The sequence below is a fragment of the Scleropages formosus genome, chromosome 20 (genome assembly GCF_900964775.1).
Source record: "Scleropages formosus chromosome 20, fSclFor1.1, whole genome shotgun sequence".
In the NCBI taxonomy this organism is placed as follows: Eukaryota; Metazoa; Chordata; class Actinopteri; order Osteoglossiformes; family Osteoglossidae; genus Scleropages; species Scleropages formosus.
This window is the reverse complement of record NC_041825.1, coordinates 20,019,575-20,036,235: the sequence shown is the minus strand read 5'-3', so window position 1 is coordinate 20,036,235 and position 16,661 is coordinate 20,019,575. Positions and strand designations below refer to the sequence as shown.

Genomic DNA, 16,661 nt, shown 5'->3' with positions numbered 1-16,661 from the left:
ATTTCCACAAGGTGTTTAACTCCTTACTCCACGGCTGTTGGCAGCAGCTGTCATGTTGGGGCCCGGGCAGCCTCCCCGCCGCGTTATGCCGTGTTTTCCGAGCGCTGCGCGCTTCACTGTGCAACGCCTACACTTTCACAAGTGAGAGGGGAAGTGAAAGGCAAGTTACCTTCTCTCAAAATGCAGCCATCAGGCAGCCTAGCCTACTGAGCGGTCTATAACCGGGAAAGAATAATGTTTTAAGAAGAGACTGCCATTGTCACACTGGTGAGAGCAGCGGTGCGGGTCACGGGTGTGCCGTTCCCAGCGGGAAATCATCAAGGGAACAGGGATCAAATGAACAAGACCTGAGGCTAAAATTATTACATTAAAGAGTTGAAAAACTGGATTTAAAAAAAAAAAAAAAAACAAATGAAGTTACAAATTCTTTCTTTTAAAAGCGTGACAGCAGATGGCATTGACACGCTCGGTACTGCTCTCTCTCGGAAGAGAAAGCACAAGAGACGCGGAACGGCTGTGCCCCGGAACCAATGTCGCTCCAACTCTGTGGCACGTCGGACCATCCAGAAGGACAAGCAGAAGAGGGGCTTGTAGGTATTTTTCGTAGCACTGTGACTGAAGAAATAATGCGGGTCCTTAAGCAGCTCCTGTTTGTCATGGCTCGAAAAGGTAAATTATGCTAGTAAATGTAATAATTTCAAAGTTTAACAAAGTGTAAGCACGTCGCTCTGTGAAACTTTACACAAATTACGCGATTCGGTATCTATTCCGACAGCTAATTATTAAATTAATTCTCCGTCCGTGTGCAGGGGTCGCGGGCTCCTCCTCCTCCTCAGCGGTGCGGCATCTGCATTGTGCGCGCTGCCGCCGGGCCGGTGGGTTCTCCGTGGCGGATTGCGAGCAGCCGGAACGTCGCCCTTCCTCCGAGGTCACGTGTAAAGCAGCGGGAGCGGGAGAAGAGCAAGAGGGAGAGTCCGAGTCGCTGGACGAGCGGTACACGGCCGAGCAGCGGTCCGCCATCCTGCGGGTTCTCAACTCGGCGACGGAGCGCGAGCTGTGCGCTGTGAAGCGGCTCAGGGGCCAGAAGTCGCAGAAGATCGTGGAATACAGGAGCAGGAACGGGCCCTTCCGCGACCTCGAGAGCGTCGTGAACGTGCCGGGGCTGAAGCACAAGACGGCCGCGGTCGCGTTCCACTCCATCCTGTCTCCTTCCGAGAGCAAGAAGAACTTGGACTCCTTGAAGGAGGACAAGAAGAAAGGCAGAAACCGGCTGGTGAAAGCCATCAGACCGGAGGTTGATCTCAACATTTTGAAGGTGAGGGACTGCTTAAAAATAAGTTTTACTTCAGCTGATCTACCTGCCTGAAAATTGTTTACCAAGCGCGCTGCTCCGCACAATTTTAACAGCAGCTGCTGGCCTCCCGCCTTGCAGGAGGCCCGCGTGATCGTGTCCATCGCGTACAGCACGAGCCGCATCGCGTGGGCGCACGTGGACCGCGCGCGCGCCGTGCGGGACTGGCAGCAGGAGGACTGCCACAGCTTCATGCGAGGCGCGTACACGGCCTCCGCGTACCTGCGCGACGTGAGTAGAGGGCACGTGCACCGCTACACCTGTCAGGCTTCGCCTCTCCATTGTGTCCGGGTTCAAAAGCAGTTATGTGTCTCGCACCCCCAGCCCAGAAAACTCTTATTTTCCTCTGCTTTCCATGCTTTCCGAGGGAGCAGGTAGCACAGGATCTAAGGATTCTTGTCCAGTTGATCCGTTTTATCTGCATTGTGTCCTCATCTTCACCTTTCGGTTTTCTCATATTTATCTCAGTTGGAAATTGAAAAGGTCTCGTGGTTCTGCTTGCCGCTGTTAATGGCAAAATGCCATCGGAACCCAACAGAGGTGCAGGACCATCTTCATTCCTTGTTCTTCCAGGTGCTCAGAGCCCCTGGCTAGTGCTCCTCAGTTCAGTGATCAACAAGTTGAGGAACTCGCCACGCATTGGTGGGACTAATTGATTACCAGTCTTCATTGAATCAGGCTTTGTAGACACACACACACACATATTGACTGAAATCACTTGCCCCGAGTGGGGTCACGGCAAGCTGGAGCCTAACCTGGCAGCACAGGATGCAAGGCTGGAGGGGGAGGGGACGCACCCAGGACGGGACACCAGTCTGCCGCAAGGCACCCCAAGCAGGACTCGAACCGCACCAGAGAGCAGGCACAGGCCAAACCCGCTATGCCGCCACGCCCCCTTGCTTTGTAGAGAGAATGTTTAGTCATTTTTAAATTAGTCTTATTTTTAATACAGCTCAAAGCTAATAATGTTAGACAAAAGTATCATTTTCTATAGCTATATCCAAGGCATTTGCAGAATCTTACGCATAAATGAACCAAGGGATGTGTGTTGTTGAGGGATTATTGAAGTGTAGATCAAGTTGAAGGTCGTGTGGAGCTGATGGACATTGGACATTTATGTGACGAACTGGCCTACAGCATCGAATGGGAGGTTGTGGAGATGCATTTTTATTTTTTAAGTAACAAGTCTTAACTTTAATGTAGTTTTGACAATGAAAATGAAACTATTACTGTGCATCATGCCAGGTGGTGTATCTTGTTCTGCACCCTAGGTCCTGGAGTGCGACCCTGTGCCGGACATACTTCTGAAAATGAACGTTTCATCTGAGGTTTTTACAGAACCCAGCCCATTAAAACAAAGACAGATACATTTCTTTGGCTCTTATTGATTGAGCCATGTTAAGGGAGACTTCTGAATTATAAACAAATTGATTTGTAAATAGACTTCTTGTCCCCGTGTTCTCCATTCCACGATGATACAAAACTCCTTATTAGGACCTGTAGCCTTTTGGGTACTAGTAGTGTTCCTTACCCACTTCTAGTATGGTACTTATTTGTGAATCCAGTGTTGTTGCCGAGTTCTGATCAACACTCATTATTCTTGTGTGCCCTTCCTCTCAGGTTTCCGCTGTAGTCTCACGAATGCCAACAGCGGATTTCTTTGTGGTGGAGAAGCCAGGAATTTCCTTACAGAACACATCACTGTACCCTGCCATGGCACACCTACGTACGGTGGAGGCCATGCTGTTCGCCCTCCTGGAGTCTCCCCATGGCCCACCCGGCAGCAAGCCTAAAGTGCTCAACATGATGCGCACGGCGGTGGGACGCCACTTTGGGTTGATGGTGGGTGAGTCACGGACCAGTGGGGTTCGCGCGGTGCAGGACATGATGACGGATTCTGTGATCCAGAAGGCTCCTCGTGTCACCTTCCCTCCTGAACTACTGGCACGGTACAGGAATGCCTTCCAGATGAGTTCACGTAACCGTGGGGAGGAGCTCTGTGATGCCTTACTGCAGGCAGTGGCCTTCTATGAACTGCTTAAGGAATAGAGCAGGGGACCCTTCCTCCACCGCATCTAAGTTTCACTCTTGATTTATTTCTGCTGACATACTGCTGTCCAGGACTGTAGATGTACCTGCCCAATAACGCGGGATACATTTACCTCTGAGTAGTCACAATGCTGTTAAATTTGGGCATTTGTCAGAGTCTTGCCTATGAAGACTACAATGAGTCATCTAGGTATGTTGAAATCACTGGTGAGGTGATACTGGCACAGCTTAGTCAGGGTTGTGTGACCCCTATAAAAGCTGACAGCTTCTTTAGTCTCCTCAAAACCTACGGTGGAAAATAGTCACCTTTAGATTGGTTGGTTGATGGATGGATTCCAGTGGTAGGCTAACATGGTGCCCACTAAACACTTTTTTTCCACCCCATTTATCCTTGGAACTATTTTACCCCAAGATACTTGCCTATTTATTAATAAAGAGTGAATTTTTTTCCAGAAACTACATTTTTCCATAAAAATGTTGAAAAACCTCCAGGTTCCTGTCATTTACAATACATAGTCCAAGAAAGGAATGGCTTCAATGGTACCTGAAGGTGAAGAGAAGATCTGGGACAGGAACGCCAACAGTAGTGTTTGAGTTGGTGACACTTCATACTCTTCATCTGAGTGGTGTCACTGAAAAGCATAACACCTTAGGGCTGAGAGGACTGCTGTCTTGGACTGTTACTCAGCACATGAGATTCGTGCTGCATTAAGATCTTGTGAATATATAAACAGCTACATAATCTGGGTTCTGTATAAGTGCATAATTAAAACACTCAACGGTTTACAATTTCCAAAACTTTCACATTATATAAAAGGCAAGAATACAATTTTATAGAAACATTTGCTGTCATAAATGTAAATTTATTTCTTGATAAAACATTTTCAAAATTCAGAAAATGGTACAAAACTAGACCTGATATTGAATTCTGGTTACTTTAAATGTACAAATATGGGAAATATAGCAAACAAATTTGCAGTGATTTATAAAATGCATCATCAGGGCATCAATAGTCAAGGGAAGTCCTCAGCCAGAATCTGCACTGTGTTCCTTGGTAGACCAAGATGAATTCCATCTAAGTAGTGCAAGAACCTAGGAAGGAAATAAGGGCAGCACTTTATGGATCCTTCATTAATTCCAATTTGTTACTTTGACTGCATTAATAAAGTACTCAATCATGAATTTTCCAATAGAGTCTAAGGACTGTGCGTAGGCTGTCCTCCCTATTCACGGAGAAGCCTCATTCTGATTTGAGCTCATATAGCACCTTGGAAGAGGGTTGATCTTAAACATTTCTTGACACTGCATGCCTCTGTACTTAGGTTTGTTGACTTGATTTAGATCATTTGTAGGGTTTAAGCTATACAAACTTGAATAATACTCGGGGATGATGGTATTGATTCCACCTTGCTGAGCACAATAGTCTTTTTGAAGAAGTGAACTGCCAAGGCAGGTGTCAGGAGCCCAGAGGTTGAAGTCTCCAGTGGAACCAGGAAGTGGAAATGCCGAGGGACAATGGATAGTTTCACCCACCACTGAACGCAGGCCCTGTGATTTGTTGGATGCCAATACCAGGACTCGTGCATCTTCCCTGGCAATAGGTGTGACCCACTGATACTTCATATGTAAATTAACTTTTCAGGTACCTTCTACCGAGTTTGTAAGAAAAGCACCACCATTTGCTGACGTCAAAATGAAGTGGTTTGAGGAAGATACACTAATCCAGCCAACAGTTACTTTTTCTGTACAACATGTATGATATCAAATGTAAATTAGGATATTGATATTTACATATTTCAAGGAGCAGTGTTGATCTGATGTTTATATCAGCACCTGGATAGGTGTCACTCCAATGATTCCTCACCTGCGTTTGACCTTCCCCTGCTCCTTCAGCCTTTCTGACCTGCAGATTGTACGTAGAGATGGTAGGTAGTCCATGGCTGCTGCAGGTTTGTTTCCGAGCATGCTTAGCACTCTGCTGGAGGTTGTCCTCAGGACATCACCTCGCATCTGAATCACACTGTGAACAGGGGGGTAAAAAAAAAAACAAAAACAAAAAAACAACCTTTGATAAGTACAAAACCATATAACACCAGTACTGAACTAAGTGCACATCATCAGTTTAATGCAACTCTTGGTCATAACATGAACGCTCACCGTGGCTCACAGAGGCTGGACTCAAAGAGACTGAAGCCCTTCCTGTGCAGGGCCACTGGAAGGCTGAGCCTCTCTATGACTTTGTCTTGTACCTCATGCTCAAGCTTCTGGGCTTCAACCCATACTTCTGACACCTCTTTGTGACACCTCTGGAAGCTCAAACTCTCCGTGACAGCCCTGACCTCTGCTGCTTCCTCCCACTGGCCGTACCCTGCAGAGTGTGCCTCCCTCGGCTCATCAGTCAGCCCACTCTTCACCTCTGCCCCTATCCAACCCAGTGCCCCTGGCCTGCAGGTGCCCTCCATCTCCAGATCCTGGTTTTTCAACGAGGAGTCCAGGAAGGACATGTGATCAAGGAATTCTGCCATAGACTCCAGGCAGCAGGACACCAGCGTAGAGGCCCTGCGCTGCTCAGGGGAGAGCTCTGTGTTATTCAGTTCCCTGGAGGATTTCTCAGGTGCGGGTGGCTTCTCTTCACTGTGTTTCAGCAGAACTCTGGTGGACATATCAGATGTTTCTTCGGGCTTGGAAATAGTGGCTGCCTGTGTGGACTTGGGCAGCGAGAGGAAATCATCATCTGTATCAGAGTCCAACACAGGGGTAGCTTGGTCTGTATGGCTTAGACATCTCTTCCTCCTTATCCTAGAGGACACCTTAGTTGGGCTGGCCTCATCTGAGAGCTCACAGACCTCTACGTGATGCTGCAGGGAACTTTGCTTTGGTGCCTCCTGTGGTCCTCGGCTGCATGTCTCCAGGATGCAGACAGGCAAGGGCAGGAGTTCTTCCATGTTTGTGTACAGCAAGTCCACTCCCCTTTTCCAGCTGTCTGTCAGAAGTTTCCAGCATTTCTGGGTCTCTGGTTCTGCCGAGGACTTGCACTGCAGACACACATATACACACAATTTTTTAATACAAAAGCTGCTGACACATATGACAACATACTGCCATATACACTTGTGGACTCACAGAGGATCGAAGACCCACCTTGCACACTTCTTGAGGGTCCAGGTCAGACCCAATGTTTAAGAGGCCCAGTAGGCTTTCAGTGCAGCCAGTTTGGCAGTGAGGTGGATCTGCTGCTGAGCCTTTTTCCTCAGTGGGTTTCTCTGCCTCCCCAGTCAGTTCAGACACCCCTTCATCATCTGAAATGGTAAGAAAACAACCACAGAACATTTTGGGAATGAAGAGAGAACTGAAGTCACTTTCCATTTATGGTAGTGCAGTACAAGTGCTGCCATAACATTTTATTTCAAAACCTCAGAAAATGGTAAATACTCCAAAAAAGAAGACCAGCTGTCAGAAACGGGTCTCCCACAGCATTACAGTGGCTTTTCTTGCTTGGTGTTGCACCACTTTCTCAGACGTAGTACCTCTAATGTCAGAGGCTGGAGCCAGGAGTCGCTGGGCAGATGGACGCCCCCCGCCACTGCACACCCAGAATTGTAGGTGCAACATAGACTGCCGGATATCACACTTCTTCCAGGCCAGCAGCGAGAACAGATCCTGCGCGTCAACCCTCACATTTTCCGCCAGGCAAAGCAGCTGCAGGTAGCTGCCCACATTCACCTGTGGCACATACATTAAGGCATGTGAATGACATATTCATCTGCATAAAAACAAGGCTAAATATAACCATACTTCAACTGCAGGTAACTTACCACTGATGGCATCTTAAAATTGATTTCTTCAAAACTGCCATCAAACATTATGCTAAATATAGGATCTAAAGGAAGAAATGCTTTATTTAACATTTTTTTATTAATTTTAATAGTAGAAACAAGTTCAGACTATTTCACAAAAGGAACAATATGTGCCTACCACTGGTGGTTAGGATCACTGGTCTCTTGGTTGTAGTCATAAATGTTTTGATGGCAGCAAGGAATCCTGAATCCTCCTCAAATATGACATCAACCTGGGTGAACCGGGTATCAAATACAGACACAATGACAACAAGGTAAACACCTGCAAAACTAGTTTAATCTGTGTTAAAACACACCTGAACACAGGCTCATTATTTTGTGATGAAGTTGGTACATGACCTGCTGAACTGGTTTACCTCTTCAAACAGAATGAGTGATGTGGCAGTCTTTTTACTCTGCTCTTCAGCTGACACCTCCTCCTTGTCAGTCAGGGACTTGTTTGTGTTCTCCTTGCCTTTTATGATGCTCTCCTTTGTTTTTGGTCTGACAGAGCAAGTGCTTGTGTCTGTGGTAAACAACGAGGTGAACAAATTATGAGCAATGGACACTGACCACAGATTGACTCCAGCAGCAAGGTGCAGACTGCTTGATCACCTTTCTGTGGGCAGCTGTCCTCACCACCTGGGTTCTTCTCCTTGAGACTGCCTGTCTTAAAAAAGCTGACCAATGAAACAGGAGCCAGCCTGTTCTTTTTGTGGCCAGTCCTGCGAGGGGACTGCGGGACCTTCCTAGGAGATGAGACCACCTTCCCAGGAGAATTGCCCTTTCCTGTTCGTGAATGTCATGGAATTTATTAGCCATATGAACCAAAATCAGAGATAAAGCAAATGTTCAGTCCCACAGGTGAAAAAAACACTTGAAAATCTTTTAGACAGTCACATGGCCACTTTCTATGATGGCTGCATAAACTGTGGCTCCTCTCCAGAGATCCACGATTTTGATATTTTCTACCCCCCTAATATCGGTTTCAAGCCATTTAAATCAATGGAATCCAGCATGTCTTGTACCTAGGAAGGCAAGGATTATTCAAATTTTTCCTCATCACACCTTCAGAAAGCAAAAATGATCTGAGAACACTGAAAAGCCAGTTGAGAAAAAACTTGACTCAGAGTACACAATCTACAGTTATGGAGAAAGAGGGAGGAATTTGGGCTCTTCCTCTCCATTCTATCAACATTTGTACTAGTTTGCCTTCAGATGTACATCTGGCAGCTTGAATGAAAGTGTTAAGTGATGACATGTTAGAGTTAGATGCTGGTCAAGAGAGACACGCACTATAAAAGACCTGTCTGATCGAATGAACTTTGTGGAAATCAATTTAAGCGGTATAAAAGTTAATTTTGCAAAGCTGGATGATGTCAACACTGAATTAAAGAAACTCCCCTACTCAGCAGAAAAGCCCCGGACATCAAGAATGTCCTCATGATAAACAAGAGGGAGAAACATGCTCACTCACTTGGAGAAGTGCCACTTCTGGTGGAGCTGTTGCTCTGGCTGTTGAAATAGGATGGCTTCAGAGCCCCAACTCCCTGGAGGTCCACCTGGTGGGACTGCGTAGCTTCTTTCAGTTGGGACAGGATCTGACGCCCACTGCGCTGAGATGATGCATTCACCTCAAAAACCTAAAGAGGGCAAAAATGAATATTCCTTCACAGTAGAACAGGTGTCAGCTCAAACACATTCACCAACAGACTCACATCGCACTGAGGCTAACCAGTGTCTGTTTACACAATCATGTGTTAAGATTTACAATCAAGCAGGTTCTGAGCGCTACGTGTATCTCTGACATTCTGTGCCACTGTGCACAGGTGATAGTGAGGAGAAAGGTCTGGTGACAGACAGGTAACAGTACAGAGATCTACAAGCAGGCACCTTGAAGCCTAGCTCCTGAGCGCAGGCATACACTGCAGCTGTTTTCCCCACCCCTGGGGGACCTGTGATCAGGAGTGTATTGCACAGTGGGTCCTCGCCTATCTCCAGTGCTTCCTCCCCCTGGAAGTCGCCACAATCCCAAGAATCTGCGAGAGCAACCCACAAATAGCAGTCAACATACCAGAAATATGGAAGGAAGAATTTACTGCAAAGACAGAGGGATGATCTATGAATGAGACATTTCAGATTGTTACACTTATATAAAATCAATAAACACTCTGAGTTGAACATGCTTTGACACCATGCCCATGGCCGCTAGGAGTCACCCTACCATTGCTGTTATCCCCACGTTTCTTGTCCCTTTGGTTTCTCCCCTCTTCACTGTCAGCCCTCTGCTTCCACTCCTTTAACCAGCTGTTTAACACCACATGAATGACAGATGTTAACAGATGTACTCAACCTCAAATAGGTGTTGTAACAAAAACATGATAGGACAGCATTTACACAGTAATGAAAAGGACAGCAAGTAACCTGGGGTTTAAAAACTAGGTTTGTTATTCAAGTTGCAGAGCATTGCGGCAATATGACAGTCAATATTAAAGTATATAAGCGTGCGCGCACACACGCCACACACACACACAGGCTGAAATCGCTTGTCCTAAGCAGGGTCGCGGCAAACCGGAGCCTAACTCGGCAATACAGGGTGTAAGGCCAAAGTGGGAGGGGACACACCCTGGACGGGATGCCAGTCCATCGCAAGGCACTCCAAACAGGACTTGAACCCCAGACCCACCAGAGAGCTGGACCCAGCCAAGCCCGCTGCACTATCACGCCCCAACTTAAATATGTAAGATTTGGATAAAAATATTTTATGTAATAATCCCATATCACAGTAATATTTTATAATAATGAAATAACCCATTATGAAGATACCAGGACATGTACTCCCAGACAAACTTCACTGGAACACCCTTAAAGGTAGCCCTCACCTGTGAAGTTTCCTCACGGCAGCCATGTTCCCAATGACCTCACTGGAGTGCTGTGGCTGATATTTCTCCGTCCACAGCACATCCTCCTTCATAAAGCCTACAGAAAGGGAATAAGGAATGAACGCAAACCAAAAAGAATTCTGAAAAGCAACTACTGGAGATCTTCATGCATTTTGACACTACTGTGTAGATACAAGCCTTTATAGGATAAAGGTTCCTTATGGAAAGAAAAATGTTTGTCAATCCAGACTTTCAAAGAACATTTTAAGGTATGGTACATAGATTCCGAAATCATATACATTTAAGGGAAGATCCTAGGTATGTTTGGATTTCAAGGGTCATAGCAATACCTCCTTTCTGAAAATTCTCTGGTGGAGGCAGACTATCATCAAGCACTATTGCAGAACAATTCTGAACAGGTGTGCTCCCTGAAACTAGGCCTCCAGTCTCTTGCTTCCTCTGCGTGCGACTTCGGCTCAGCCGACTTCCAATAGAAGTTGCGTCTTCCTTTGCAGAATTATCCTCAATGACAATGGGATCCCCTCGGCTGGACCGTCGACGCTTAGTGCCTCCAACTTTTCCATCGTTTTGTGACCCACGCTTCCGCTTCCTTCCAGCAGGCTCAGGGAGGGCAGGAGTACTGACAGCTTTGTGACTCTTGTCTGGCTCTAGAGATGAAAGGAACAAAGGTGAATGTACAAGTCTACAAAATATATCTAGATAAAAATCAAAATACAAGATTTAACAAAGACGTTCAAAATACTGAATATCCATTATAAAAACCTCTGCATCTCTTTTGTTACTTAGACGATTTATTTAAAGTAACTGGAAAATTACGAAATTTTCTTGCTTAATTATTTGGGATTACTTCAGGTTAATGACTTTCCTCAGGGGTACAACACATTGGGTCATCCCTGGACTCAATTCAGTAACCTATTTGCAAATCTATATCCACTACACTACCTGCTGCTGGAATCCATGCAAAACATTAAAACATGTTTCACCAAAAATACTGGTCCATGTTCTTCATTTCTAGGAGAGGAGTCATACACCTGAATGTTAGGAACAGTAATCCTAACAGTATATGATCACATTTCTGTCCACTGGCCATTTACAAATAGATCTCAGTGCGCTCTCTCATTCTCAAGGGTTTGCTAAGGCTTTCTGGGCAATGAATTTAAGATTAACTCACCTGAGACTGCACACTGTAAAAGGTGTTCAGCACGCCTCTTTAGAAACCAGGCAAGAAACTTCTGGACTGGGAACTGTGGGTTGGACGCTCTGACCTCTTCCACAAGGCACTTTCGGACAGGCTCTGAGAATTCCTCCCTCCAGCCGGTGCCCTGTGTATCACGGGGACTTGCTAAGAAATCCAGGTGTCACACAACAGTACTCTTCAGAAAAGCTAGACAACCAAAAAAGACAATAACAGGTGGCCAATGGACTTCTCAAACCAAAAAGGTCTACCTCTGTTTTGGGTAGTACTACGGCCAGGTCTCATGTACCTTGTTGATGTTGGCTCTTGAGGTAGGCTGAGTCTTAGTGTAATGCGTCTGTCCCAGGGACAGAACAGGTTTTGAGACATCAAAGCGTGCTTTTTCCAGTTGTTTGAGAGATCCAGGCCATGGAAGATTCCAAAGAGGACAGCCTGAACAGAGAAAACAAAGCAGGAAACAAAACTTAACTTCCATGTCAGGACTAAAGGTCCACAGAGCAGTTGGTTTTAGAACAATATTTATAGTATATATAAACACTATAAAACAGTTAATAGCTGAAAAGCAAAAGCAAAGTTGTCTTACCTGGGGACCTCTGTAGCACGTGCACAACAGGCTGGAAGGAGGTGCAGGCTGTGGAGTAGGCATCTCGACTGGCTGCAGTCCTAGCAATCTGTTTTTTGAATGACTCTGGAAGGCCGCTCTTCAGGAACTCCCTCCGGGCTCTGAAATGTTCATCGTCCTGGGAATTCTCTGACCAATCACAACTGCAGAGGGACAAGAAAGGGAGAAGTGTTACAAAATGGCCTGTGAGTTTGGGCTCTGTGGCAAAGTCTAGTTTAAGCTGTGAACAAGCAGATGGGCTTTGTAAAAATGAAACTGTTAAAAGCCATTGTCAATGGGATCAACAGATACATCCATTTACATAATTTTAAAAAATAACCATTTAAGATAAGAAAAAGTTGACCAAAAAATTGACTCATACTGAATGAAGAATTAAAAGAACTTTGACATTACCTGCTCTCATCAAATATTGAGATTACTGCAGCGGGTTTCTGCATCTTTTTCCCAAGAAACACAGGAGCAATCTTGGAAACTACAAACAAATAAAAGCAATTTACTCAAAAGGTTGTGGAAATCATTTTTAACTTTCACGATGCATGTGAAGAAACATTGAGCACTGTTTCGGTACCTATAGAGCCCTTTGTTGCTTTTTTCCCCAAAACCTCATTCAAAGTGCGCAGCTGTTTTTGACCTTTGACCTTTTTGTTGACAGTTGGACTAGAGCCCTCCTGTTTTTCTTCCAAACACACCACAGAGTCCTAGGAACAAACAGACTAATCTCCATCCAGTATCACGGCAAACAGTATCATAGCTTCTTTCATTTATTTATTGTTAAAAATATAAATACCAATAACAATCACTTTAAATGATAAACAATGAAAGGTTAGTTATGTCAAGGAGACCACAGAATACATTATATGCAGCTGAAAAAGGAGCTACATTTCAAACAGCTGGAAAAAAAATGACTTCTCCCTATCGAAAATGTTTCAATACCTTGTTATCAGAATGAGAATTCCTCTGGAGGTTTGCACTTCTCGTGGAGCGTCGTAAGGTACATTTATTATCTGCAGCTGCTGCATTCTTATTCTGTTGGAGAGCCTTTGCTTTCTCAACCAACTTTTTAGCCTGTTTTCTGCTCTTGGATGGACCTGATTTCTAGATTACATTAAAAACATAAAGATCAAAGTTTCAGTTAAGATGTTTTTGCAAACTGAAAATGCGTAATAATCTTTGAAATAAATTTACCTGAATAACTAAAGGACTTTGTATTTCAAAATCACTTGCATCACCAGACTTTTGTTCAGATACATATTGGAACCTCATCCTAAAACAAAACAAACATATTGCAGAAGAAAACACACATGTATTAATAAGCATTACTCTGTTACTTAGTACATCAAATATGAAAAAGCTATTTTATCCATTTTATAAATCTAACTGGATATTTCACTGGACAAAATAACAGACTCACCTTATTGGGCTGCTATTACCATCTGGAGGAGAGAGCATCTCTACTCTGTACATCCTGTGCTTGCTCAGGTGTCTCTTGGGTGTGGCTGTGACTGTGAGACTGCCCTGGGAGGGTTCTTTACCTTTCTGCTGATTTTTCAATCTATTGCAGCTCCTTGTCATGGGAGATTGCGTGGGTGTGCTTTGCTCAGAGGTCATTTCTTGTGCTCTCCCTCTGGTAGACCTCCGGAGAGCTGTGGTCTCTACAGGAGCGATGGTATGATCCCCAGCAGTATCAGGACATTCAGCCTTTCCACCTCCCTCTGATACTGCCTTTTCTTCAGAAGCTGGGAGGAGAAGTGGGGATTCTTCTCCTGCCTTTTTCTTGCCTCCCCTCTGAAGCTTGTTGTGTCCCTTCTTTCGAAACAAAACATCCTCGAGCTGGGCCTTTTCTTCTTTTGAAACCTTCTTGCAGGTCAGAGTCTCTTCTTCAGGAAGCATGACAGTTTTGTTATTTGCCGCTTCCTGTTTGGAAGGACCCTTCCTGAGTTTTGCTTTGCCAGCCTCTAAAGTAGGCTGCTTGAATGCATTCATGAACTGTTTCCTCTCTGTTTGGGTGCACTTGGGCGTGGAGCCAGCCTCAATGACAGCCAGCACCAGGTCCTCCTCTTGCAGCACCACATTAGACTTTCGCTTAGGAGTAGGCTGAATATCTGCATCTTCCCAAGGATGGCTAGGGCTCTTTGAGTTACTCCCTTTACCACTTTGCACCAATCTCCTGGTGAATATGGATGCCAGTTGCCTCATTCTGGGGTTAACCATTTCATGTTCTGGAGAGACAGGGTGCACCTCTGCCTGGATAGTGAGGGTACGAGGTGACACTTTTTGGGAACTGAACTCCTCACTAGTAGTATTTGACACCTCATTGATATGGTCACTGGTGTCAAAACTGGAACTACCATCATCCTGATTTTGACTTTGAAGAAACTCCTCAAATGAGATGGTCACAGTGCTGTCATTCAGTGGAGAGGCCTTGTCCACATTAGCCTCCAGGTTTCTGTCAGAGAGGGAGCGATCAGGTTCCTGAGCTTTAAGCAAATCCTGCTTTGGCAACACGGCATCAGGCTTGCAGTCAGCCTTAGTGTATTTGCTCTTTTTCCCACCACTTTTTGTAGATTCCAGACTCGCTGTGGTGTCCAGTAGACTTTTGGCCTTCTGATTCACAGAACCTTTTCTGTCTGAATTCTCTTGAGGTTTCTTTTCTGAACATGTGTCTGTCACTATGAAAGTCTCATCATGAAGAGACTCTTGTCCATCTATAGCCTCAGTGCTGATCTGAGCCAGAAAAGTGGCGGTGTCACTGCCAAATACTGTAGAACTCCTCTTCATGTCACCTACTGATAGCTGCCCATCACTGGAAAAATCTGACTCTGACACTCTTATGACTTCTGATGGGCCTTCTGTCTCAAGATCTTTTGCTCCTCTACTGAAAGAAAGTTTTTTACTCAGCCTTTTACTTCTTTTGAGACGCCCGATCTTGACTGACTTTACAGCAGTTTCTCTGCAATCTTGTAATTCAGAGGGACTCTTCCTGTTCTCTTTGGCCAGATCAGAAATGTCAGTCTTCTCCAGAGTGCTACCCGTCTTCCTAAAGTAATCTAAGATGTTATTGGGCTTAGGGGGTGAGAATGGCTTCTCTGTAGGCTTAGGCACTGGCTGAAAGTAGTTTGTGATTGTCTTAACAGAAGAAGTCTCGCCATCTTTTCTTTCTTTCTTGCATGGCTGTCAAAAAAGTCAAAGGAGGCGTATTATAGTTTTATGTACATCCGTGCTATGTTTAATGAAATACAATGTATTTAAAACCCTCTATTTTTAACACATATATTACCAGTCCAAAGACCGAGTACACTGGAGTAATGCTTGCATGGAACAAACTGGAAAGATAAGTGAAAACAAAGGAACCCACAAGAGTCTTAAATATCTGGGAATTTTTGCAGAAATGCTCAGGAGAAATGTCAGCTGATTGTCTGATTAAAAACTTAACTGAAAATCTCAGAAAAAACTAAATTCCACCAAGTGGACTCAAACTTTTAAACTTTTACAATACACATAATAAACATATTGTAACAAAGTGAAGAAAATGGGAAAACATTTATTATACTTTTTAAAAGTACAAAGACAAAAACAAAACAAAAACAGCATTTTCTTTGTTTACACAACAGATAACCCATCATCAATGACAAGGACCTCATCAGAAAACAACACAAAAGTACCTGTGTCTCAAAGTCTTCAGTCACAGAAGCCATAGCAACGAGACTGGCCATAGCTTTCCAAACAAGCTCCTGAAACAAGGTTGTCAAACCAGTTTATTGTGAAACAAAGTGTTGGATCAGTTTAGTGTAAAACAGAGCTGGGTCAGTTTGTGTTGAAAGTGTCAGGTCATTTTATGGTAAAGTGACAGATCCCTATTATATCTTGGTCAATGAAAGAAAGTGAACAGCAACTTCACACCATAAATTCAAATCATAAAAATGACCTAAATACATGTCATATCAAATAGTGTTTTCACAGATCAACACATATCTAGAGGACTTAAAAGCAAAAACAAGGCAGTTAACAACAGTACTTAATCAATGCTATTTATTTATACAAAAACATTATCATGATTACATTACAAGCTATCGCTAAATAGCCGAAGCACTTACATTTACAAAAACAACAGTAAAACTGCCATGGAAAGATGATTACTTACCAAACTCCTATTTCAGCATGCGGGAAGAAATAACCATGACGGTAACGCAACAAAAAAGCGATGTAATTCAACAACATTCAATTCAAAACAGATCTCATGTGAATGTCAAGAAGAGATGTGACAGCGTCTCGCCTGCTACACGACTAAACAAAAGCATATTAAAAATGTAACCAATTACTCAGTCCGCATTGTAGTATCACAGTAAATTATAAATTTCCTGTTCTAATAATAACACATGTATTTTTTTTTTTTTTTTTTAATTAAAAATTACCGGCTACTGCTGCTGGTCACAGTGACTGGTGCCACACATTCATCGAAAGGAAACAAATAAATACAGTAATAGTATAGTAATTAGAACATTAGTCATGTAAACCGCCTCCCACCTATGTCTTAGCACAGATATATAAACATTTTCATTAAATATAAGGTAATAATATCCAGCAGCATTTAAAAAGAGCGCCGAATTTCGACATTTCTTCTGTCGGCTCGGACAAATGGCGCCAAACACAGGTGACCTTTGCACCGACAGTCCCAGCCAATCGGATTGCAGAATGGCCAATGACG

The 16,661-nt window shown here is 44.2% G+C and overlaps 2 protein-coding genes across 3 annotated transcripts; one reads left to right on the top strand and one right to left on the bottom strand.

Moving 5' to 3' along the window:
* The first annotated feature begins 45 nt into the window (after positions 1-45).
* tefm (transcription elongation factor, mitochondrial) lies at positions 46-3,797 on the top strand. Of its 2 annotated transcripts, none has more exons than XM_029246789.1 (4): positions 46-590; positions 810-1,315; positions 1,433-1,582; positions 2,972-3,797. In XM_029246789.1, the coding sequence occupies exons 1-4, from the start codon at positions 452-454 to the stop codon at positions 3,398-3,400; spliced, it is 1,224 nt and encodes a 407-aa protein (XP_029102622.1). In that variant the 5' UTR covers positions 46-451; the 3' UTR covers positions 3,401-3,797. The 2 variants fall into 2 exon arrangements, with proteins under 2 accessions (XP_029102622.1, XP_029102623.1); XM_029246790.1 differs by having other exon boundaries at positions 541-669.
* Positions 3,798-4,405: 608 nt separating this feature from the next.
* Positions 4,406-16,591, bottom strand: atad5b (ATPase family AAA domain containing 5b). Its single transcript, XM_018762060.2, has 24 exons — positions 16,098-16,591; positions 15,619-15,687; positions 13,368-15,127; positions 13,142-13,220; positions 12,890-13,051; positions 12,525-12,654; positions 12,350-12,428; positions 11,918-12,099; positions 11,624-11,766; positions 11,311-11,461; positions 10,469-10,786; positions 10,119-10,215; positions 9,461-9,543; positions 9,130-9,275; positions 8,714-8,879; positions 7,852-8,025; positions 7,614-7,762; positions 7,376-7,469; positions 7,216-7,280; positions 6,928-7,123; positions 6,542-6,699; positions 5,558-6,435; positions 5,265-5,420; positions 4,406-4,492 (listed from the first exon to the last, which is right to left on the bottom strand). Exons 2-24 carry the CDS (start codon positions 15,667-15,669, stop codon positions 4,414-4,416), a joined length of 5,496 nt encoding a protein of 1,831 aa, XP_018617576.1. The 5' UTR covers positions 15,670-15,687; positions 16,098-16,591; the 3' UTR covers positions 4,406-4,413.
* Positions 16,592-16,661: the final 70 nt, after the last annotated feature.

Coding starts and splice junctions, on each gene's coding strand:
- tefm (XM_029246789.1), top strand. CDS start 452: ATGGCATTGACACGCTCGGTACTGCTCTCTCTCGGAAGAGAAAGCACA. Junction 591..809: donor GACAAGCAGAAGAGGGGCTT/GTAGGTATTTTT, acceptor GTCCGTGTGCAG/GGGTCGCGGGCTCCTCCTCC. Junction 1,583..2,971: donor CCTCCGCGTACCTGCGCGAC/GTGAGTAGAGGG, acceptor CCTTCCTCTCAG/GTTTCCGCTGTAGTCTCACG.
- atad5b (XM_018762060.2), bottom strand. CDS start 15,669: ATGGCCAGTCTCGTTGCTATGGCTTCTGTGACTGAAGACTTTGAGACA. Junction 13,052..13,141: donor AAAGTCCTTTAGTTATTCAG/GTAAATTTATTT, acceptor AATGTAATCTAG/AAATCAGGTCCATCCAAGAG. Junction 12,100..12,349: donor TCAATATTTGATGAGAGCAG/GTAATGTCAAAG, acceptor GTCCCTCTGCAG/TTGTGATTGGTCAGAGAATT.